The sequence below is a fragment of the Geospiza fortis genome, unplaced genomic scaffold (assembly GCF_000277835.1).
Source record: "Geospiza fortis unplaced genomic scaffold, GeoFor_1.0 scaffold53, whole genome shotgun sequence".
Taxonomy (NCBI): Eukaryota; Metazoa; Chordata; class Aves; order Passeriformes; family Thraupidae; genus Geospiza; species Geospiza fortis.
In genome coordinates, this window is record NW_005054305.1 from 9,470,105 (window position 1) to 9,496,188 (window position 26,084).

The 26,084-nt window shown below is 35.1% G+C and overlaps 1 protein-coding gene across 1 annotated transcript in view; it reads right to left on the reverse strand.

Annotated features, from left to right (window-relative positions):
• RB1CC1 (RB1 inducible coiled-coil 1) overlaps positions 1 to 26,084 on the reverse strand; it is a 53,015-nt gene that overhangs the window by 14,155 nt on the left and 12,776 nt on the right. The window contains exons 5-15 of the mRNA XM_031066520.1: positions 24,110 to 24,312; positions 22,613 to 23,048; positions 18,539 to 18,709; positions 16,571 to 16,755; positions 15,424 to 15,610; positions 15,261 to 15,342; positions 14,363 to 14,424; positions 13,237 to 13,340; positions 10,679 to 10,805; positions 3,734 to 5,649; positions 225 to 240 (exon numbers count right to left, since the gene is read on the reverse strand). Of these exons, the coding sequence (XP_030922380.1) occupies positions 225 to 240; positions 3,734 to 5,649; positions 10,679 to 10,805; positions 13,237 to 13,340; positions 14,363 to 14,424; positions 15,261 to 15,342; positions 15,424 to 15,610; positions 16,571 to 16,755; positions 18,539 to 18,709; positions 22,613 to 23,048; positions 24,110 to 24,312 (3,489 nt within the window). The remainder of the gene's footprint in view (positions 1 to 224; positions 241 to 3,733; positions 5,650 to 10,678; positions 10,806 to 13,236; positions 13,341 to 14,362; positions 14,425 to 15,260; positions 15,343 to 15,423; positions 15,611 to 16,570; positions 16,756 to 18,538; positions 18,710 to 22,612; positions 23,049 to 24,109; positions 24,313 to 26,084) is intronic.

Sequence of the window (26,084 nt, forward strand, 5' to 3'; positions counted from 1 at the left end):
TAAATGTGCAGCATATACCAAGCCCCACAACACATGAAATAAACACACACACAAAAAGTCAGACGTTCATTTTGAGACATTATTTCTGAAATATTTAATAAATACTATATTACAATTAAACCCTTACTAACTTCAGTTCTATTTTTTAATCATGAGCATCTCATCAATTCTTACTCAGGCTTTCTCTGTTTTTAGCATAGCATGCTGGCTCTAATTTTTAAGTTTTGTTGTGGGGGAGGACTTTTGTTTATACTTTTAGTAATGTAACAAAGTCAGGAAAGTGGTAAAAAGAAACAACTATCAACTTCACAAAGGTACTTAGTATGTCAAAATGCAAAGCCTTCAGAAATATCACATAAGGAAAATAACTCAGCAGAAATCTGATGCTAAGGAATCCAGATGTGAAATCGAAACTCTGGATTGCAGATTCTGGAGGACAGCAGTGATGATCATAAAGGAAGGAAACCATCAACAGTCACAAAGGCAGGAAAATGACCTTAAATGGCTTTTGAAACAACGTTACATAAGCCAAGTATTTTTCACCACTGAAGCAAAAACTAACTACAATCTTCTGTGTTTTGGCTTGAGTTATCAAGAACACCTCTGAAGAACTTTGGAATAGAGAAATCCTGTAGTTGGGCAACAATTGTGAAAAATTGTATTATCTTAAATTTCTATTATTCATCTGCACCAGAAACACATTTAAACCATACTGATATTACAACTAATCATATTTAAACCCAAAGCTCTTAGCTGAACTAAACCAAAGCAGAAATCATCTGCCTCTCAGATGGATTGCCTGTACTACTGCTTGCAAATGACAGCCAAACAAATGATATTGCTGCTCTGCAAAGGATCCTAGCACATTACCAGTTTTTATACCTCATCACTGTACCAGGCAGTAGGTTTAAATATTTAATCTGAAAAGGTCTTGTCAACTACAGCAACAGTGACAATGCCTAACTTTATTATTTTCAAGATACCAAAAGCACATATCTTCAGATTGAGGTCTCTCTGCAAGAAAACACTTGCACAGCTCTAAGATGACAAAGAATGTACTGAACAGTGCTACTGTTCTACCACATGGGCCTATACTGAATATACAAACTACTATGCAGCAGCTAAGCACTCAAAAAGCCCATAAGAAGCTCTAAAAACAGCTCTGAAAGCCAACTGAAGTTGTCAGAGTGGCTAAACAGCCTCTGACATTCTAGAAGTCAGAAGTAAAATAAGCAGAGAAAACAAAGTCATGAAACAGGCAATTTTTTTTTGTGCCACCAAGTAAACGTTTTCGTGCTTGATTAAATTTCAATTTATTTCTAAATTAAGCCTAGCTAGGAGAGAGAGAGGACGTGCACTCTGTGAAGCTCCACTACATATGGTGGTCTGACAGAAGTGGCTGGGCAATACTAAGACTGCAAGATACCAAAGCAGTAATTCCATCTTTAAAGCAGTTGGGATTCCTATTCTACTTTTAACATTCTTTAGAGTACTATAGATATTGTAACTAACTAGAAAACTGTTTCAAAATGCTTAACAACAGTCATTAAAGATATTGTGGTTTTCTCTACTGTTTTACATGACTATTTAGTGCAGAAAGAGTAAATGAAATTACAAATGCCTTTCAGTTTTATTACCTTTCTTAATCAAAATGACTTGATTTTCAGACACACCAAACCATGTTAATTTTTATACTGTAGTAATATATGGATAGCAAACATTTCTTTGTTGCCTCTTAATATTTTTGTTAGTTTTCAGGGAAGTTCAAAATCTAAATTCCTGACACCAGTGCAATACTCAGGTCAAATTTAACAAGCCCTCTATCTGTCTGTACCTTCTGAATGGCTAATGTAACATTACTCTTGCAGAAAACAACAAACATGTAGTCACGTGCCAAATAAAAGTTTTTTTTCTACCATTACACCTGTTAAACAATGAGTGAGAATAACAAATCAACCTGAGTTACTGACATAGCTTGGGGTTTTAGGAATTCAAAAATCAAACAAGTAAATAGTGACTTCGAAATCTTAGGACAGATTTACTCAACATATAAGCCCTTTTGAGATAAAAACATAGTATATCTTGATTCCTAGAGGAAAAAAAATTAACATCAGAATAAAGACATAAAAAGAAGCCTGAGGAGGCAAAATATATTTCAATGTCACACTAAAAATTAAATTACTTTACAGAACTTGTAAGAAACTAACAGCACTTCTTTAGATTAAAGGAGATAATATTTCTTTGAAATACATTATCTGTTTGGATAGTTTGGATAAGAATACACACAGATGTAATCACAAGTTCAAAGTTAAGTGTAGGTGGATTTTTAAAAAGTCAGATGACACAGCTACATCTTTTTCCTGTTGAGTCAAGTTCTTCAAATTTCTACAATGCTTAAATACACAGAAAAGGAAAAGAATGCAGAATTTATCATTTTTCTTCTCATCACACCATATTTCATTAAGAGCATTTTTTCTTCAATTAAGAAGGGCTGTTCTTAAATTTCATTATATCCAAATCTTAATTCAAAGAAGCCATTTTATCTTGATTGCATTTCTTTATACACTGACAAGCAAACATAGGCACTAACACAACATCACATAATGATGGACTTGCTCACATGTGAAAGTCCTGAGGTAGCAGACAATTCCAGTGAAGCAGATACTCCCATTTCCCTTGGACTATGACTATGCTGTTGGACTCAGCATGACCTCCCCTCTCCTACCTTCTTTTTTAACAGTATGTTGATACTAAAAATTTAAAAGCTAACTTAAGTCTGTACTAATTTTTTTCAGTATTCTTGCTTTTATGTCAATTTTGTCCCATTTCACATACTTGGTATAACTGAATACCTGGGAAAAAAATTCCCCTATTAAGATATTTTACAATCAATCTGCTGCATTGATTCACACCACAAGAAAATAAATGATAAATGCTAGCATTTAAGACAAATACTGTTGCTAAGCCTGAGTCACATGGAAAAATTCTACTATTTCCATTCTATAACAACATAATGTAGGCTGCTGGCAGGCATTACAAACTTATAAGTATGTAAGATACAAGAAAGAATAATTCTACACATTCTTGGCTAGGGAAAAATATGTTTTTAAAATGGAAAAATCTCTCCAGAAATTAACAAAGAAAAATGGTGATATTAGGATGTTCTTTAAGATTATGTTGCACCTTTGTGTTTCATTATGAAACTCAAACCGAAGACACTGAAATAGGTAAGTGGGCAGCAAAGGTCATTGGAAGTCCATGTGGCCATGGGACAGCTCTCAGTCAATCCTGTATAAATTCCCACACAAGTTTTCATGCCCCATTATCACCAAGCTGGTGTACAGTTAGCCAATAAAGAAAGTTATCAGGCTACCAAAAACCAGCCACTGCATGCTCCCACAGTGATAGCAGAGCCAGGATGGGAAAAGAGAGAGGGGTTGAGACCATCAAAATTGCAATTTGCTACTGTGAAAAGACTCCTTCAACATGACTGAAATATAAAACCTTCATTGCTGTCTTGAAATAATCCTGTATAAGATATTTTACAATCCTTGAGATTAACTACAGATATGGGAACACCACTACCTATAAACATTTTAAAATGTGAATACAGAAACCAATACAGATAAACGCTATTACAAATACAAGAATCTTAGTTACTGCACAGCATGTCATGAATATACCATGTTGATTAAAATACTAGGAAAACACAGTAACTTAATTCTTACAGTACCTCTGATTCACTTGCATCTCAAGTTGCAGTATTTTTTCCAAAAGCCCTTTTTCAGCAGCTTCCCTCTGTAATTCCAACTCTTTACAAGCAGTTTGTACTGCATCCTCTTTTTCACAATTGAGCTTCTGAATGAGCAACTGCCTGTCTTGTTCTTGGTTAGATATTAACAGTTCTTTCTCTTCCTTTAGCTTATGGATAATAGCTTCATATTTTTCCTGCTGCTCACAGAGAGACAGTTTTTCTGTTTTTTCCTTCTCTAGGGCAGTCATTTCCAACTCTAACTTACTTTGCAGTTCTGTTATTTGCTCTGAAAGTCTTTTTTCTGCCTCAGCAGTTTTTTGATGAAGAAGTGTTACTTTATTTAATTCAGTTCTAAGCAAATTTGATTCTTCTTCATACCTATTTACTAGCTCAGAAATACACTGATCTTTCTCAATTGTCATCAGAGTCCTTAGTTCTGATAAGCCCACTTGATGTTCATCACTGCTGATTTGTATTTTATTGTTTAATTTATCTATCTCCTTTCTTAAGTTTTCAGTTTCCTTGTCAACCTGAGATCTTAAGGTCTCTTGTTGTTGGTTTCTGCTTTCTTCCAAAAGAAGCTTCATTTCATCAGTTTCTGCTTCTTTCAGGGCAAGCTCAACTTCTAGTTTGCACCTCAAATCAGACAGATCTGAAACCTTCAGTTGTAACTCTTCTACTTGTTGTTGTTTTTCTCTCATAACTACCTCATGAGATTCTTGCATTTGTTCAAGTCTATGCTCATTCTCTTTTTTTAATTTATCCAAACAGTCCTTGTGCTCAGCTAGGACCTTCTCAAATTCCTGTAAATGCCTGGCTTGTAGGTTGCTTTCCAGTTCTTTTAAATGACTTTGCTCTAAACTCTCAAGTTCTGCCCTCAGGAGTTGTAGTTTCTCGTTGTTTTCAACATGAAGTTTTTTCAAGTCTTCAAGTACAATTTCACGTGACTGCCTCAGTTCCTTGATTTCAGAATTTTGTGTCTCCATTTGGCATTCTAATTCAAGTAATTTCTGGTCTTTTTCATTCTGAAGGCAAACCACAGCTTCTTTCTCATTCTTTACCATTGCAAATTCATCATTCTTATTCTGAAGAACTTCCTCAAGACCTAACAGGTCACCTTTTAACTTTTTGATTTTCTTTCTACTTTCTTCACCATCCTCCAGTAATTTATTAATTTTAGTTTCATACTCACTTTTCAAAGACTGCAATTCATGTTGATGTTTATCATTTAGTGTTTTTTCAAGTGAAAGCTTTACCTTTTCAATCGTATTTACTATTTCTAAGGAAGTACATTTTAAAGAATTAGAAAAGTCACACTGTTCTCTTTGTACAAGTGTTTTGAAATGGCAAAGATCTTCTTTTATACCTCTTAAATGTACCTTTGAGTCTTGAGCAATAATCCTACACTTCTCCACACAAACACTGAGAGAAGCATTTTCTACTGAAACATCCTTTACACAAGAACTTGTATCTTGCATACGCCTACTGTCTATTGCATTGATAACTGAAGAATAAAGAGATTCCACCATCATTTCTGGGCTTTGTGGGTCACTTATGACATTAGGAGACACTGGATTTTCTTCTATTACAAATTCATTTACTGCTGACATAAAGTCAGATTCCGGACTCTCTGCCAATGAATCCAAGTCTAATGATCCTTGTTTAAGAGCTTGCTCCAAGTGCGGATGGGCAATAGTTTCAAAATCGAATGTGTGAGCATCAATGCTGTCCGGAGACAATTCTTCTAATGGAGCTGGGGGACACACAGGAGGACACAGGGGACCCTGAAGACTGAGTGATGGAGGAGTTCTTGAAGAGGTAGCAATTGCGGTTCCTGTGGTACTTTCCGTCCTTGGCGTGGTAGCAGATTGTGGCGATGCTTGACTATTGGAGGCCTACAAGTTATAAAACAAGAAATGAACACAAAGTGATAAGCAGAACTGCTAATATTAAAAATTAATCCAAAACCACCAGGCAAAACATGAACTTTAAAAAATCAGCCTTAGTATTTGTAACAATCCAAAATATGTACTACTAAAACCTAAGCAAAAATTGCAGAAAATCAAGGAGATCTTCCATTACGCTTCAGAAAAGCATCATTTGTAAACACATAAATACTAAATGTTCACCTAGCTGAAAGTCTTATGTAGAGCATAGCCAACTGTATCCTACCAGTCAGAAATAGGCACTGGTTCTTTACAGACTACTTATTTCAGTTTTCCTAATAATTTCATTACTATATTATTGCCAATATTGTAATTAAAAACTCCTTTAGTACCTTATGCTATTAACTATCATATACAACAGGGAATATGGAAGCCCTTATGCCGACGATACATCTATAGATTTTTAACAGAAAAATATAAACCTTAAGCTTCAGCAAGTCCAGAATACTTTCCAGTGTAAGCCAAAAAGCAATATACAGCCTCAGTATCCACCAAGGACACATTCCTGAAAATTTTTGTAACAGGATGGATAGGGAAGCAATTTTTCCTAGGAAAACTATAGTGCAACACACACCGTTAAAATACATAAGGCAAGTAGCTGTGACAAACAATTAAGGGGTATGCACCAGATCATCAGGATCACAAACTCGAAGAAATGCAAAGTTTTCTGAACCATATCAGGGCTCTGAAAGATCCCAGATGCATTCTCTGTAACACCATAGCTCAACTATTACCTTGCTCTTCCATCCTTCATCACTAAGATTGTTTGATTTTATTCATATAAGCAATGTGACCACCTTGAAAAGAAATAGTTCCTGAAGAAAATCTCATGGGAATTTTTCCAGTAGAAAATTCTCATAAAATGTTCAGTCACAAAGTGCTGGAAATCCAGGGCTGCTCTTCAAAAATCCAACATTGCCTCCAGCTGATAATTCTGTGATCTTGCTCATGCCTCTTTCCCAAATCATCCATACTGCTTCAATGCAACTAGAATGCATGTCTGGTGTTCTTTGCTATGTTAGCTATTATTGAAGAAACCTCTGCCATCCATTGAATTCAGCTACTTGACTGGCAACAGTTAGTGGAGCTTGGCAATAAATGTTCAGCAACAGCAAAAATCCCAGAAGTGACAGACATCGATCTGCTGTTGTATAAATAGCCATTTTTTGCTGTCTCCATCTTGTACAAGTGATTGTTACTCAAAAAGGGACCCTACCTTCCTCTGCACCAAGGAAATATTCCTTAAAGGAGATATAGCATGTTTAACAATTCTCAGCTGTGATTTAAGAAGAATCTATTTCCAGTTTCAATGCTCATCTATTTAGCAGAGCTGCATTTGCACCTCAGCTCTCTTAGCTTTTGCATCTTTATGAATCTAAATCATACAATGACTTTTAAATACATTGTAAAAAACCCTTGTGATCATTGCATACCGAATATTGTATTTATGAAAAGTGAACAGGACATGAGACAGAACAATGAAAAGGAAATGCTCCTTTTTGAATGATTCTATTAGCCCAGGTTTAAGCATTTCCCTTGGACATAATTTCAGCTTGTTGTTTATCTAAGAAAACTTACAAAAACAGATGTTGAAGGGTACTGTGTATGCTGATACATGCCTAGGTTCAAAGCATACTTTAAGTGATAAACATCTACCATTAATATACCAGAAACAGTAACAAAAACTATCATCACAGATATCAACCACACACTAAAAAAGCAATTCAAAGACTCTGAATACAGAAAGTCCTACAGAAACCCACATGCAAAGGAATGATAGTGTCTGCTTTTGGCAATCCTGCAGAATCATCATAGAAGATAAAGAGTAAGGACTTAGCATAAAGAAGAAAAAAAATAGTCACTCTGTGGAACAATAATGAACTCTGTTTCTTCATGAATCTGGGGCTGTAGCACACTACATGCCCCAGCAGTGGCTTCTGTGAGTTGGGAGTCTAATGAGAGCACCAGGTTACTGCTTAGAGAAGAGTTAAACTTCACATTTTGAGTGTCTGAAACTATACAAAGACTGTTTACTGAGAAGCCTGTGCCTGCCATCTAGTCTGTTTACAATCTACAGGCAGCAATGTATGCACGTCATACATTAATTTTTGTCATGACAAAGGAAGAAAAGTCAAGAGCAAATGAAAAAATAGAGACAGAAAACCAGAATTAACTTCCAAGTTCTCAGGTATTGCAAGACTACGTGCCTTGTTCTAATTATGTTACTACAAAAAACAATAATCAGGAATGCTGCAATTCCCAGGAAGATTACAAGCAGTGTTTCAATTCCAAACTCAACTGGAAGAAATAGTAGATTTATGATCTAATTTGAAAAGCCAGCTTCCCTTATAACAAAAACTTTTAATATCAAAGGATTGCATATATTAATTACCTACTAATCACTGAGAAGACACCTTAATCATCTTACCCATGGGCACCTTAGCTTTTCCTGGACATCTTTAACCCAATTGCTGACCTGCTTAAACTTTGTATTATGGAAATAAGAGGGTAGAGCAACATCTTTGAGGCTATTAAATTACAAAGAATAAGCAGAAGGTCTTAAAAATGAAAACAGATTTCAAAGTATTAACAAATTAAACAAATATCCACAAAAATGTCATTTAACTACTCCAATGTAATACTAAAGTAAAAAGTTATCATTAATGTTCTATGAACTTGAAAACTGAAATAATAAGAGCTATGGAGACACTTGAAAAGAAATACTCTCAACACCCCCAGTAAGTAATTCAATCTCCTCTGACTTGCTCTTTACTCCCTTGTCTGCAGTCACTACTTTTCCCTCCTGTCTAAAGCAGCTATCAAAGGACAATTGCTGTGGCTGATGCAGTAGGATGAACTTCCACTTGACCCAGACAGAATTCAACTGCTGTACTACCAACAATCCAGGGAAAAAATCCAGTCAAATCTGAAGAACAAAGCTTCTGCTGCCACTAGTATGGAAAGGGAAACGCCAGGGTCGAATGTGTCTCTACTTTTGTAGAGTATGAGAATAATAATATGGGCAGCACTCAACACCTGCACAGCCAACTCTGAACCAAGCTGGGACAGTTCACCACCAGAAAAAGTGGATGCGTGAAGATGTAGGTATCTTCATGATAATTATTAAATGTTTATTTATTCTTCTAATTATTGATTGTGAATTCTCAGCAATATTGAAGATATAAAAAGGAGCATTTTAAAAATTACTTCAGTAATTCTACACAGGCAAAAGTAGTATAATTTAAAAAAACACTTCTATATTAGCTGCAGAGCAAAACAACACAGAGAAAGACCTTGTGTCTTTCATCAAGTAGTAAAATGAACATTCCCTTTGAAAGTAAAAAAATCTCTGACAAATCTGTTTGCTTCAATTCCAAAAAGAGTTCAAATGAATCACTGAAATGACACACAGAAATGGGCATTTTCAAGATGACGACATGAATGGCCCAGCTCTGGTTGTGCAATGCAATTTGTTCCAAGGAAAGAGACAATTATCCAAATCTGTCTAAGCATCTGACATTTCTGTGTGAGTGAAGAATCTCAATTAGTCAAACAAAAGCAAAAGACAAGAGTGTATTTTCCTGATTTGGCAAACATCTTTTTCAGTACAGCCAGATACTTATAAAATTTTTCCAGATAAGTATGTCTGAAGAAAGAAGGGGAAATTACAAACTCCACAAATTCAGGTATATTTCCTGCTTATCTTTCTAATGGTTTTGTGCATATTTTGAATTAAAACCTAAATTTCACATTCTTCTGACACTGCAAGGCTTTGTGAAAAAATTAATTTATTAGAACAACTGTCACTATCCTAACTTCTCACGAGATAAATTTCAGGATTTGGGACTCCATATTGGGAGTGAATGTCTATATTTTAGAGCAAGGTCTATTGTAAGGGCATGTACAAAATTTCACAGAATTCCACTTCCAACAATTTCAATGGCTGTTACAGTGTTCAGGCCCTAATACTCTTATACTTAATGGCTGCAAATTTGAAAAACAATCTTCATAAAAAGTGAAAATAGCTGGGAAATAATACTAAAGTAGTACACCTTTTCTAAATTACAGAACAAAGAGCAGCCCAGATTTCATATTTTACACAAATAAAAGACTTTCAATAAATCTCCTGTTCAAATCCCAGAGAAATCAAAAGATAGAGAACTTCATGTAACTTGGTTTAAGCAGGAAATTGCTATTCAAAATTAAACATGCCCATAGCTTTATCTGTTACATAAGATGCTTCCCAGTCAGCCAAGTGCATACAAGAATTTACACTGCACACAATAACACAGCCCCTGGAAAAACCTACTGATTTTCTACAGCAAAAGAAACCCAGTTTGAAGCAGTCAACTTCACAAAAAAATCTTAAGCGTTGCTAAATTCACCCAGTTTTTCCCTGAGAAAGGCCACAGTCAGAGGCTAAAAGGAACCTGTTGGGTGTACCATGGAATTTAGAGGCTGCATGCACAGAAGCAAAAGTGATTGACAGAAACACAGTTTCTAGGGGAAGGAATCTGTTTGACAGGCAGAGTGAAACTAGGAAGGGATCTTTTTACCATCTGTTCCTTCTGTACTCAAAGAGAAAGAGCTTTGGTTGGCTGTTGTGCAGTCTAAAATCTCCTTAACTCCTTGTGCCAAAAGGGCCTAAGAAACAGCGCAGAAATCCAGAGAAGTAACAAATTGACTGAATACAAACTAAAGCAATGCATTCTGCAGACAGAAGATTTGAAAGTGACAGAAAACAAAAATGTAAACAGAGCAACTCTACTTCTACAACTTCTGTGGAATACAAACAGCGGTTAAATATTCTCAGAATATTTACTAGTTCATGATTAGAAAGAAAACTTATGCAGTTAATCTTCATATCAGGAAAAACAAAGATGCATTCTAAAGTGTTGAATAAAACAATGTTATGAAAATATTCTACTGTTTTAAATATAATATTCTCTTTTTTATTGATAAAGAAAAGCAAAAATACCTTTTGCTCATTCAGCAGGTCTGTAATAGTTTGTGACATTTCATCCAAACTCTGTGCTGCCTTGACCAGGTTATGTAGAGCACGTACATGCTGGTGAAGAGGTTCAAAGTCACAAAGTATGGGAACCCTTAAAAACAATACAGGATTACTTTTTTCCACACTGTTAGTTTAATATTCCAATCTACTAAATTATTATGTGTATATTTCAACAATACTAAGCTTGCCTCTGTGTAAGGTCTGGACATTCTTAATTTCATCTATTTTATAAGGAAAAAAAAGTCTATGAAGACTCCCTGATATTTTTGTTTAAAATTAAAAGTGCCCAAGTTTTTAAGGAGTCTGTAACAATAAACACAGTAACGAGCAAGTAATTCCAGTCTTTCCTCCCAAGGAAAGCATTTGCCAGGAGCACCTAGAGTTACAATGACAGTAACAGAAGTTGTTAGACCTCTAATTGAAGCACTTGTGTTTGCAAATGACTATATTTTGTCTCCAGCTGGATTCTCTCCAATCCAGCTCTTCCTCTGAAGAAGCAATTAATTCTCTACTGTTTTATTTTCATGACAGGTAACCTAAAATTAAACAACTGATTAATGCATCCTGATCACATTTCAAGTGTGGCAAGATAAGCTGAAAACATGAAGCGAGAGTTCATCTAGACTAACAATATAGTAAAAGCAGATTACACTTCAATGTATTCTGCATTCTCTATTCAATATATAGGGCAAGTGGCATTAAGTGTATTTTTGCAGAATTAAGATTTCAATCATTGCTCAAACACAATTTCAGAAAACAGAGGCAGTGTAAGTAAATTAAAACATCATTTTAACTATGCTGCTGAGAGGTTCAGTGCTGATAGAAAGGACTTTGTGCTGGGTCTCAGTTTTGCTTATTGCTTACTCTTTACATGTTAAATGAAAACACCAAAGAAAGTACTGCTCTCAAGTTTCTTCTGAAGATCAGCATCTACCCAAGGTGTGTGACAGCTTTTGCCCACACGAGTTACAAGTTCAACACTATCCTCTATATTTTTCACCAAATGCAACCCTGAGCCCAGAAACCAGGAGGAATGATATAATCCCACCTCTATTGCCATCAAGTGGAAAACTATGTCACTACAATTCAAACCAAGTAAAACATCTGAAGTCAGTGATTGGTTTTCTGACAATAGCAGGGCAAAATTCTTCCTGAACTCAGTATAAACTTTCAGGCAGATTGCAAAATTTTCTCAGATTAAAAAAATCAGGCAAACATTAGGAATAAGATCCTATATTTGCACCTTTTTCCCCACAAAATTGATGAGGAGCAACCCAAGGAGCAGAACAAGAGAAATTAAAAGGGTACATCAGCTATAAAATTACCAATGGCAAATCCACTGTGATGGTGACTAAGCTCACTACACTTGTTAACTCTACTGACACTACCATAAAGATAGCCAGGAATTCTGAATCAAAAAGAATGCCAGTCCAAAATACAGGTGAACAAAAGCAGTGAATCCAGCTCCTGCCTTATTCACCAACAACAGGTATTAGGTTGACAGTGTTGGTGGACCTGAGAGATGACAGTGAAGCATCCTCTTCTTGCATTTACCTTTGTAAATGCAATCCCAACTTTATGGGGCTGTGGCCTCAGGGCTAAAAAAAAAGCCCAAAACAAACAAACAGAAAAAAAAAAACCAAAAAACAAAAAACCAAAAAGGAGGAATCACAGCAAATCTCAAACCTTTAACTGCAGGTCTCCTTTAGGAGGAGGATGATGATCTCAATGTGGTCATACTGATAGATCTCCTAGGCAGAACCTTACATACAACTTGCTACTATCCATTTCTGGCCCATTATCTTGGTTGACATCTCTCCACCTTGACTGCTCTGAGTTTGGAAGCTCACACTAGCAGTCATCTTTTTCACTAAGATAATCTCCAAGTTCTAGATAAGGAACTAATCCCATAAATTGCTTGTGAGAGAAACCAGTAGCTTTCCTGTCTACATATGCATGTCTGCCTCCCTGTTGGGAAGTAAGAAACACAGAAATAGAGCTTCTACTCAAAATGATGGATTTCCATTGACAGCAGAGGTACTTAAGAGAATGCACTTTTTAGCAAATTCAGTTTAATAAAATTGGAGAAAAAGTAGTAATTGAATATAGGAGATCTCTATGATCTCATGCTGAGCTAAAGACATTTATTTTATTTCTTACAGAATACTACACAACAAAGAACAAAAGAAAAAAGTATCAAATCTCATTCTGATCTGACAAAACATAGTTATGAGTTTATTTCACTTTAAAACTGATGGCAATTTTTTTTGCTTTTTAGCTCTGAGGCAGATCAAAGGAACACTCAAAATCCTTTACATCTCCACACAGAATAGGTATGTTCAAACCATCAAAGCTTGAATACATATATATCTGCATTAAGTCAGCGAAGAATGGTAATTAGATCAGAAAATATCCTTGTTTGTTTTTTATGGAAAATGACCTAAGGGGGTGGAAAACTGATGGGGATGGGACCCCCAGGAAAGCTATTTCTGTAACATACAAAGTGTAACGGGGTGCCTTACCTGAGTAATGGCTGTACTTCTGAAGGACAGAAAGACTGCAAAAACTGCAAGTCACTCAATGAGATATCTGGAAGCTCACTGTCAAATCTGCGAGGTTTTCGTGTCTGTAAAGAAGATATTAATTTACACATTGCTGTAAAGTATCAGATGACTAAAGAAGGATCAGGAAGAGCTTAATAAATAACACAGAAAAGTCAGCAGTAAACTGATCTCTCTTACTCTTAAAAATCTTAAAAATACTTTAGTTTTTAAGAAACCATGTCTGGTCCTTTGCCCCTAAAAAACACTCCTTACACTTGTAATGATTAATTATCCATAGTAGTTGGGCAATAGTAGAATAGAGTATTCCAGTTGGAAGGGGACTACAATGAGCATCTAGTCCAAATTCCTCCCTATTACCAAGCTTCATAAACATTATAGATGTGTTTAGAAGTTAAGGGATATGAAATGGCACTGAAGCTTTATTTATTTTGCTGCTAACCATACAAATATTAATTCAGTTCAGTATTTGAGACACTGAAGTGAGTAGCACTCTTATTTTCCAAGTATCCTTTAAATTAAAAAAAAAGGCTGAAAAGGAGAAGCTGAAAAGGTTAAAAAGCCAAAGTGAGATGGCAACATTAGAATTAAGGAGTTAGCTTACTTCAATTAACCAAGCTGTATGAAATCAAAGCTAACAGGCAATACTTAATTAGAATGCCCTCATGTTATCAGCTAATTTAGAGGCAAAAATGCTTTTCCACTCATCCACTGAATACATGGAAAACTTTTACTTGCTTTTACCATCCAATTAATTTTATTGCTCTATTATTCACAAGACAATTAGATGATCAAATTATTCCTCCTGGCTTCTTTTTTCTGATCACTGCGATTAATTTTTTTTCAATACCACAGACTAAAAAAGGACACTACTAAAAAGGAGAGCTGACATTTCCTGTCCCACTGCACTGCAAGTTACAAACCAATGTTAATATAGGTCACTTGAAATGGCAGAGAACACTAGCACCCAGCTTCTTCATGTGGCACAGCAATGCAAAGGGCATATATATGCTTCAATGAAAAGCCCAGGTTTTTAATTTATAGATCTATTTAGAAATTAAATAAACCCAAAATTATGAATACATACACAAAAGGATGGAGGCCAGGAGTCAAGTCCTCTAAACAAACGATTCCTTAGAAAAGACTTCCCTGAAGAAAAAACCCAAACAAAAAACTTATTGAGGAAGAAATGCAACATCTCAAGAGAAATTAACTAAGTTATTGCCGTTTAATAGCTGAACTACATTTGGAAGCATTACTACATATATTGATGTCCACATAAAACCGCAAATGACCACAGAACATCACACAAAACCCACCATTCAAGCAGAACCCCCTTCACAGAAGTCTCTTTTTCCTTAATGTACACACAGGCAAAAGCCTCAACTTATTTTTGAAATTTTCACTGCAATCTTCCTCATTTCCTTTCCAAAAAAATTGATAAACTTTCACTCAATTTTCTTATTTTAGCTGTTTATTCAGAACACAAGTGGCAGACTTTGCAGAAAAAGTAATCAAAATTCTTTTAGTAGAATCTTTATTTTTAATTATGTTCTTAAAACTTCTGGTGAAGGTCTTTAGACATGGGCCTTAGTTTTTGGATTTTCCTGGAGTAGTACAAAGAAAGTCACAGCAGTACCCAAATATTCAGTAATGGTTTTAGAAGTGTTATTTAAAAAAACAATAAAGCTCATAAAAGTTCACAAGGCATATTTAAGCACAAACTGCATTTAAGTGTGATAATGAGAAACCATATCATTTACAATCATTTCACAACTTTCACATTATTTTGGATAATCTATATGAAATAGTTAATTGATTTGATCAATGGACAAATATTTTCTTTGTAATAGGACCAGCATGCACTTCCTGTTTAAATAAAATGTTCAAGTCTTAAAATAAGAATATGATGAAAATTATTTTAACTACAAAGACAAGAGACATACTTTAATACAATTCAACTTCACAGAAGAGAAAGTACTTACTAAAGAGTTTACCAAAAGATTCCCTTTTTGCCTTTTCAGCTTCATATAGATGTTTCCCATCTTTTATTAAAGCACCTGCCCACTGTGAAAGGGGAAAATACATTGTTACTTGATAATTTATATGCTGATACAAAGGTTTGGTCTCAAAGTTTTATTTACTTACCTCCCTGTAGTGTTTTATGAACATTTTTCTCCTCACAACTTCAACAACAGCTAAACAGTACATCTGAGGAACAGTGCTGAGAGCCTCCACAACTTTGACCCTTTCTAGGAGCTCTGTTACGAGACGAAGCAGTGCTTGTAGTTTCTCTCCATCTTGGTCAGCATGAAGCATTACAAAACAACACCACCTACAAAAGCAGACTACACTTTAGAAGATCACATCTTGGCAATATTTTTTTCATTTATATTAGATTAGCAACACGTCTGGATGAAATGAACAATGTCATCATTTCACATGGGACAACAACAGGCTAACAACAGTACCAAGCTGTACAGAATTCAGCAGTCACCTTGCAGTTTCCTATTAATTTCTCACACAGAATATCCATATCAGTAATCAAAAACAGTTATCTACCACCATTTGAGTTAAGTCATTGGTTTTGAATGTCTTGGTAAGACATTCAAGTTATTAGCATAAATAACTTTAGGAGTAGTACTAATGCAACTTTCTCCAGTAGAATTAAAAAAAGCTGATACATCCTGGGCAAAAAAAAAGACTACTTCTTGTTTATAGATCTTAAAAATACTTTTTGAAAAGCTTTAGCAAAAGGTGTTAAAGATTAGAATGCTATCAAATAAATAAGAACAGAACACTGTTTGGGAAGTCCACACAACGTACTCACGCACTACAAGGAACAGCCACTGTAACAAATTCTCACATCTTGTAACCACATCTTCAATTCCCTTAATCATATAATAGAAAAATTTCAAGCACAGACACCAATATAACTAAACCACAGGATAACTATTGGGAAGGTGATCTACTGGTGTGGTTGAGGAGAAATATTACAGCAACTTTGCCACCAGAAAAGACTTAAGGTGGAGGTATATCCCACATGTAATAAAAAACATAAAATTGCTTTTACTGACAGAACTGAAGCAAAAGTGAAACAACAAATACAAACAAGTCAACATCAAGCAATCTGGAATATATACTAATAGAAAGCAATTAGGAATATATACTAACAGAGACACTACAAGATTTGCACTCTTGACCTTTCCATAGTAATGATTTCCTTCAGACACACGTTCTTTAAACTGACTTGCTGCAAGTGGAAGTACTATAAAGTTGTGAAGTTTTAACTTACTTCAGTCTGACTTGCAGATTATTTGCAAGCTCCTGTTTGGCAGTGGTACATTTCTGTTTAATATCTAACAGTTTTCTGTGATTAGTTAACATAATCATCAGCTGATTTGCATGACTCAAACACAAATCAGGCAGCACAGAAGGATCTTTCAAGTTCTCAGCTCTCTTCTGATTAGCCAAAAATCCCTGGAGGAAGAGAGACATTGTTACACAAAGTTTTGAGACAATCAAGAAGCGTGAAAGTGATACATCTTCTCAAAGAATGCAAGAATTTTAACCAACTTACTGTAACTTATTGTGAAGTATAACAGAATGATACATGGAGAAAGCAAGTGTCAGAGCTGCTTTCTTTCAGTTTTATAATTCAGTCCAAATCAATTTTGTTCCATATTTCCCTACCAAACAGCTACCAACACAACCCTAACAGAACTTCACACAACTAACCAACACCAGTGAAAAGACCACAAAACTTAATCAGCGGAAACATAGCTACTAGGATGGAGGGGATCAACCATCATTCTAACTTCTGCTAACAACCTTCCTCCCACTTCTGGCATTTGAAAGATTATGAACTTGGAGCATGTTCAATACTACTGTGGGCTAAAGAATTTCTATTTCTTGCATAAAGAAATTTCCACATGAAACTAATTCTTCTCAAGAGCCAAGATCAAGAGCCACACATCTTATTTACATGCAAACTGTACGCTTACATCATAAGCAAAGGAATAGACAATTTATAAAAGGAAATGTCAAGGAAGAAGGTTTGAAAGCTGAAGTCTCTGCCAAGTCTTGAAAAGGTACAAATTCTAAATTTACAGTAGCATTTAAACACGGTGACAAAGTCTCTTTCCAGCTGACTGCAACGCTTCTTACTCCAAAATGGGATTCATAAACTTGAGGTAGGCTCTTCACCCAGGTGAAGAAGGAAAAAATAGCTAAAAGCACCACTCACAATAAAGGGCAACCAAGCATAGGGATGGAAAGACTAGCTTAGCCATCATGCTAAATTCACTTGCGTTTAGCACTGGCCTACAATATAAAGACCACAAGACTGAGATTTAGCATTTGCTTCTAAACTTACTCATTGAATTTATCTGGAGACAGGCTCCACTTTTCAATAATGCTGCCAGAAGTACTGGTTGTATCCACCTTCACATACCAGACCAAAGAGGCAACAGGGAGCATGGTCCTACACAACTTTCAGCCCAGTGCTGCCCTCCTCAAAAGGGGCCTCTAAGCTCCCTCAAAATAGGGAGGCAAGATTGTTCATTTATCCCTACCAATAATATATCAGTGAGTAAGCAGGAGTAAGAAACTCATGCCTTTTTTCATAGTCACAACTCCAAGGTCATGAAAAATCTGAACATCATCATGTATTGCCAAATAGACTTTTATTTATTTTCAGTAGCAAACAAGACATTAAAGAAAAATCCTAATTATCAAGTTAACTGAAGTTTTACAGAAACTGTATTTAATAAAATAACTTTCATATGATACTGAAGTGTTTGTTAAAAATATTCTATATTTAATATAGTCTTCAACTAAATTTCTTATCACTTAAAATCGCAGTGTCCAGTGAAGGCATACTACTTTTTGTCCTTACTACAATACTGATGATCAACCATTAACTTATTCCCTGATCCTGTATCACTGGGTAATAAATGATCAAGGATTCAATATCTCCCTTCAAAATTAAAATTAATCTACTTAACACTTATTGCCTATCTCTAACTAAAGTTCTGATTTTCTAGCTGTACCTTTAAACCACATGAAAACATGACAAGATGTAAAAATTGCTAATATTTAAATGTCAAATTATTATGAAATAGTACCATATTGACTAGCCCTCGTGTGAAATGTTGAAAACTATCTTGCATAAAGACATGCAATTGGTTCATTGTAACTTTAACAGCATACACATATCAAAAGCCTACTATCTTTCCATGCTGCACACACAACTGTGTATTACCTGAGCAAGTTCTTTTTGTTCATTCACCAGTCTGCTGCAGCTTGCTATCATCTGGTCCAATGCATAGAGTCTATCCTCAAGACCTTTAATAGCCTTCATGTTCTGATTATCTAGTTTGGCAATAGTTTGGCGACATTCTGCCAGAAAGGGCTGGATGATCCTTGGATCAAGCTAAAAAAAGAAATTTATTAGTATTTGACACACTGAAAGGTGATTTAAGTTAGCCAAATGAGGTTTTTTAACCTCAAATATTTTCCTTTTTCATTTTTTTTTAAATCTAATGTATGACTACATCTATCATATGTTTCAGAATTCTGAGTAAATGAGTATGTGGATTCTATATCACAGCATGAATTTTTCTGAAGTATGCCAACCAGACCATCAGAGCAATGTGGATCCTTATAAAGAGAAGGAACACTGGGACAAGGCCAGCTGCAGATCGAAGAGGCACTTTGTAGCTAATGGACAGTCTGAACTGTGACAGAGTCTATACAGCTACAATCAAAACCCATCATGAACGTGGCTCAATGGAAAATGCAGAAGGGAGGGTAGTCAGAAAAAGCTGCAAGAACTGCAAATCTTTTCTCCTAAATGAGTGTTTTAATTGACTACTTAAAGCAAATAATTTCTAAGCAACTGGAAAAGACCTCATGCAAAAATAGCGTATTTATCATACTTTTAGCTAGAGGTTTTTTTTCTGAACAGAAACACATTTTTGAAGTTGTTTCATAATATCTCAGAAAAAAAAGAAGTATTGGAAACATTAAGAGTCTACCAATATCCACAGATATTAAGGGTGACTGTTCACACTTCACTGTAAGAGCAGTGAATTAAAATAACAGTTCTAGAAACAACATAGGCAATTGCTGCTTCTTATGAAGGTCAGAGTTTAGTTTAAACCTGAAATACATTAGTTAAGAACATAGTTAAAACCATTAGGTGATAGCAGAAGATGAACAAATTTGCCCAAATTTATCCAAAATGGTTATGGTATGCTATCTCTTACAAGAGATTCCAGTGAAAAGGATGCTATTCGTGAGGTCACACTGGCTGTCACAGCACTGGTTTCCTTCATCAACATGCAGGGTTTATGCCATTTACAGAGCATACAAATCAATCCCCACCCTCAAAAAAAAAGCAATTATTTTACTCAATAGTAGTATAAGTACAGGTGTATTTCCCCCTCAATCTACTGTTTAACTAAGTTTTCACACACAGCACTTCATCCTGGAAACAACCATTTGGGGGGGCTAGAGAGAGGACTCTGGAGAAGAGAAACATTAAAATTATGGGGCAACTATAAAGAATAGGTCTTCCATTCACTTCAAACAAACAAAACAAAACAGCCAACCAAGAACTTCATGAGAAAGTACCAAAATCTAGTAATAGCCCAGAACTTCTTAGAATAAACAATACGTGCTGTTATTAATGTGACAAAATACATCCAAACTTTCTGAAAACAAAGGTTAATTTCTCAAATGTGATGTCTTCTGATCTTGGTGTTTTCTCAAGTCCATCTTCAAGAAACAGTAACAGAAGTATATAACCAGATTGATTTTACAGGATCATCTTCACTACCATCCCTAAGACATCCTGAATTAGTACACTGCAGCATCCAAAAGAGTTTCTCAGAAAACAAAATACTAAAGAACAATATACTGGGTTTTTTTTCTTTTTACATTCTTAAACTAATGCTGTTTTATCTCTTTTTACAAAGAGTGGTTATTCCTTAATTCTTTTCTTATTTTCTATTTCCTCCATCCACTCTTTGTATCCCATCTTTACCCTAACTGCATCTGTAGGATCCATCGCTACTTTCACTGGCAGATAATACCGCTCTTTTCATCACTATAAAGTAACTTCCATTTCTAGCCTCTTACTTAAGAGGCTATAACAGCACTTAACAAAAACATCTGGTTAGCTCCTACTTACCCAGTGCATTTACTGCAGCCAAGAAGCAGAAGTGCCATTTTGTAGAAACATCTAGAGGCTAGAACCATCAGAAACTTAGCAGCGCTCTGTGCAACACACCAATTATGTCAATACCTCTTACTCTTGTGCTTTAAGCTTTCAGGAAAATTTTACCTGAATTCAGTTTTTGAAATAAGAATTGCAATCACAAACCATTTGTATAGCTCATATTTCTAAGAAGGAAAGGGCACGGGGAGAATGCAGGCAAAACAATTTTAAAAAGCTAGTGCCATTTTATTCTATTCTATTTTTTTTTATACTAAAGTGTCACCTCAAATGAATATTAAAGGAAAAATTATGTTGCAAGATACTTATTTAGGATTTTCTTTTCCTTTTCAGCTGCAAGCCACTTCCGGTTTTCAACTAATTCTAAACCAATGGTAAGCAAAGATTCAATGTTTTGTCTGCTTTTGCTGCTATCAAAACAGAGTAAATAAATGTTTTCCTATGGAGAATCAGGAACACATTACTTCAAAGCTCTGGGAGTTTTTCATGAACCAAAATGGATTGGGACTGATCAATCACAACTGCTCTGGTGATGACCAGAATACTCAGACTGAAACACCTCCCCTACCTGCCAATTCTGCTTATGCCACAAATACAAAAAGAAACTGCATTTTTTGCAGGTTCAATCATAACTTTTTCCCATAAAAATTGATTGCAGTTAAAAAACAATTACAATAGTAAAAATAAAGGATTTCTGCCTAATCTTCGATAAGACAAGGACAGAAAAGCCAAGTACAAGACAGAGCCTCTAAATCACATGATATATGTCAGATAAGACTACAAGCTGATCAAAAAAGGTAGAGTATGTACTTAACCAAAGTGTTCTTAGCGTTTTTGTGTCTTTTGGAATGCTATAATTTACTTGGAAGCAATTGTTTAATATCCATCTCATCAATACTGATTTTTAAAACTTTTAGAACACATCTGTGTTCCGTTAATATTATGTAGAAATGGAATTTATTGTCTCACAACCCATCAACCCATCTAGCGGGTTCTGTAACTCTTGCTTTATAATAGTAGAAAGCACCTTATAGCCTTACTGAACAAACAGGATGGAGAACTGTCTCAAGCTTCAGCCAATATGAAGTCTTTAGCACACAAAATTAATTCTTGTTTTTGTTGAAGAAAAAACCAAACTTATAATGTCCAATCTTTTCCTTAGCCTTTTCTGTACTACTAAAATCTTAGCCCTTAAAATTAAGCCAAATTCTCCAATTAATTTTAAAACAGAATCAAAATATCAATGCACAGAACTGACCATACCATAATGTTCCCTACAACAGATGGGTTTTAGAAATCACTGATTCAGTCTTCCAGTCCTACCTTACAGTGGAAATAAAGTGCCAAAGACAACAGAAAATGTTTTCTTTGTTCAAGCTATGTTGTGTTGTAATAGTACATCACAACTATGCAAAACAAGGCTAGACAATGTAAGAAATATCAGCTACAGTGAAAGCAAAGAGAGAAGAAAAATTATAGGGAAAAGAAATTTAAAAGGTTATAATGCTCACTGATTAAAATATTAATTTTGAAAGTAAAGCGAGCACTGTTGTATTCTTCCAGCAGCAGAAATACAAACTGGCTGACTGGGCCCTTCTGAGCACCTCTGTATCAGCTAATAAAGAAGGCTGAGATATAAATTATAAATTTATCACAATTAACCATATAATTGTTTTATATTTTAATAAAGACTTAACTATTTTGAACTCAACATTAATTTGGTCCAGGAAAATCTTTTTATTATAAATGTAGCTTCTACAAAAAAGGCAAAGAAATAATAGTAGTGTCACTTTGCTTATACAGTACAAGAAGCTTCTGGCTTTCCAAAAGAAATGGCTATTTGAAAAAGCATGACAACAAGCATTCTTAAAATTATACATCTTCCTAAAGATCAAATTCTTAACATTCAAACTCATACAACACTTTCCCCAAACTTATCCCCCCCAGTCTCAGCTTTGCCTTTCATTCAGAAAGTTATCCAAGAAACGAGCCACAAAAGAGATGAGTCAGTCACTTCAAAAGCACCTGCATGTGGAAAAAAAAAGCTGCAGCCTTCAATGCAATGCAATTTGATTTAAAAATAAATCATTAACTTACCCTGCTCATGGAATCAAAACATTTTCTGACCAGAGATTCAACATCATTAGGTCTATCTTGAACATTTATCCAGTCTAACAAAGACACATTGAAGGAAGGCTGATCATCATCTTTCAATTCTACTGACATTTCATTGTCCTGGACAGTAGCATTTTGACCAGATTCTTTATCATCTTGTACATTTTCAGGATCTGTGCCTTCCAAAGCTGAATGTTCAACTGACTTGCAAAATGAGGCTAACATTGATTTACTGTTCACTTTAGATATATTGGGATAAAGCACCAATTCAGGAGATTTCCCATCCTCAGTTTCTTCACTTTGTGCTCCTCCATGTTCAGGTGAAGACTCCAGTCTTCCTAAACACTCTCTGTAACTATGTCTTGTTAGGCACTCCAGCAGTGGTATCTTGGCCATGATAGAAACAGCAGAACCCAAGCTTTTTTGAAAAAGTGAAAAGAAAAAACCCATCAGTATCTAGAAGCCAACATGATATGAAATCTTAGTTAAAAATCACCCACAATATGAATTGTTATTCATTTTAGAATTGAAGCAGATTTCATAATTATTTTGCTACTACCCTTTAAAACTTCTGTGCTGAATATCAACATCATGGAAGGACAGCTAAAGAAGTCAAAGTTTTGCTTATACTAAATGAAAAAAAGTGATAACAGAGACACCCCACTTCTTTGTTTAAATGCACAACCAGGACTTATGCGTCCTATATGCATGGATATCAGCACTTCTTATCAGAGCTTTGAGTGTCCTCTGACTGCTTCTGCAGAATTTGAATAGTTTCTATTTGGTAAAAGCTATGAAGCTGAACTTTTTTTTTTCTTAAAGACAAAACATATTTAAAAACATATTATTTTTTAAGGATCCAATATCCATTTATATTCTACTAAGCAAAGCACTCATAGAAATACCACAATACTACAGTGGCTACAAATATATAAAAGACTTTCTTTGAAGTAACACCCAGAGTTTGCAGGACACAAGTACAGACACACACACAAACAATAGATATATATCTCCATACATGCCCCCCATCTCTTTCAAAAGTATACAAATCCACTCAAAGTTTATGCTATGACTTCATACTTACAACACAGACTATAAGCCTAAATATCAGTTCAAGCTGTTAAAAACCAATTAATTCAAAAGCGTAAATAGGTATTTAAAGATGTTAATGTCTAAATTTGTTATCCAGCTTTTTGTAGTGCACATTTTGAATGATTCCAGCTCTTAAGCAGCTGTTCATTAACGAGCTTATCTTTCACATAATTCAATACAGGTTTCTTTGTGCTGACAAATACAAGGAAAAATGTCAGTTTAAAAAAGTCACTAGCACAGAACAAAAAGAATGTTCTCCATGACACATAATCAAACAAAGACATTCTTGATTAATCAGAATAAGCATGAGACATAAAACACTTGAAGAAACTAAGTTTAAAATTGAGTAAATTTGGAGAATGAGAATGAATTTAACAGCAAACCTACTGTGTAAGTTTCAATTTGATATCATCTATGGACTGCAAATAGCTTGAATACACATTTTCAAACTTGTAAAGCAGCTTTTGGTAAGAGTTTGTACAATCTTCCAAGTTGGCCATTATAGCAGCCCAGCCTTGATGCTGAAGATGTTCATCATGTACAAGACCTTCACAAAAGGAGCAAAGCTTCTTGGCAACCTCATACATTTCCTGAAAAAACAATCAACAAAATACTAATCAGGCTGTTGTTGTAGCTTTATTTAAGATATTAACATAAAAGCATGAAATTTAGACAGCTAGAAAGTTGTACACCTTAAAACTTCATAAAAATAACATTTTTTAAAAATTAAGAATAAAGGAAGTTAATTAGATGACAAAAAAGTATGTAATATTTACAGAGAACTCTTCAAAACAGAGAGGTGAAAACTGTAGCTCCAAAACCACCTTATAAAATGAATCAAATGCTGATAATATGAAATATTCAGGGTACACACACATGAATAATAACCCTCATATTAATAATATGATAGAAAAAACTGGCAATCAAGGTCCAATAATGAGCCAAGCAGAAGCTCAGAACAAGACAATAAAATGCACCATCAGCCAGCAAAAAGCACAGGTGGATCAGGTGCAAGAACAGATGCATGAGGAAACAGAAGGGCAAATAATTAAAGTCTTTCATTGATTAATAAACCAGATGCAACATGACAAGAAGCAGTACAGCGTTCACAAAGCTCTAAAACATATCCTGAAACTTGGCATCTGCAAACCAATGTGGAAGTTAAATTTTCTGTTAAAGTACTGGGTGACAAAGAGGCATTTTACTGCCATAATAGGGTGAGAATTTACTGCCCCACTTGGCAAAGTTAAAACAGAGGTCTACATATCGCAATTACCAGATCTTAATAGAAGTGTACTAACAGCAATGCCTGTTATAATCAATTCCAAAGTTTCAACTAGTAGGAAGAGAAACTACTTTAAATTTAGCAATTTAAGAAAAAGGCTGTTCCCCTCAAAGAGCCTATCAAAACATCAAAAAGTAATAAAAAGGCATAGAATAAATCCTTCAGCTCAGAACATTACCAGTTACAGACTCCTTGGAAAATACTTTCCTGCACACACCTGTACTTTAGGTTTCAGTATCTATCTAACCTACAAGGAAAAGGTCTTTTCACTGTTTGCAGGTTGAGCACGCTGTTAAATCAGGACTGAACACAACTCCACTGTGCCATCATACATGTGAGAAAACCATGCATGGAAAAACAAGTTACACAAAATACAATGAGAAAGCAGTGTTAAAAACCTAACACATCCATGTATTTCAGAATGCATTTGCTGCTGAACACATGGTTAGCAGCACATATGCACATTCAAAAAAATTTAGGGACCAACAACACTTACATTCTGAAATAAACCACAAAACTGCATGGCATTTTAAACAAACATTTCACAATTCATACTGAAAGTTATGATCATCCTCCCTGTTTCAGAAGTCCAAGCCTTGTTTCAAGCAACATGACAAAATTCTACTGTCCTTCAAATCACTGATAGCTGAGCTATCAGCAGATGAATGATGAATATTCAAAACAGCCATATATGCAACTCCAACAAAACCCTAGGTTGTCAATATAAATTCCCATCACTTTCTAGTAAAGGTGGTATTTCTCTTCGTGTTTTCTGAACTTTGGCAGCTTCCTGTGCATGTAAGAATGATGATTTCCAGTTTGAAAAGAATGGTTATTTTAATTGCTCCAGGAACTCTTGCTTCCTAAGTCAAAAATCAACCAATAACACAACTAGGATGGTATCCAGATAATGCTGAAATCTGCAAGTCATTTTCTCCAGACTATCCCATGTTTGGTTGTACAATTTAAATGTACATAAGCTGACTAATGCAATATTGACTTGAACATTTGAACATTTTTTACTGTCTTAACTTGACTTTGTATACAAGTAAAAAGGCAAATTGCACAGCATATAAA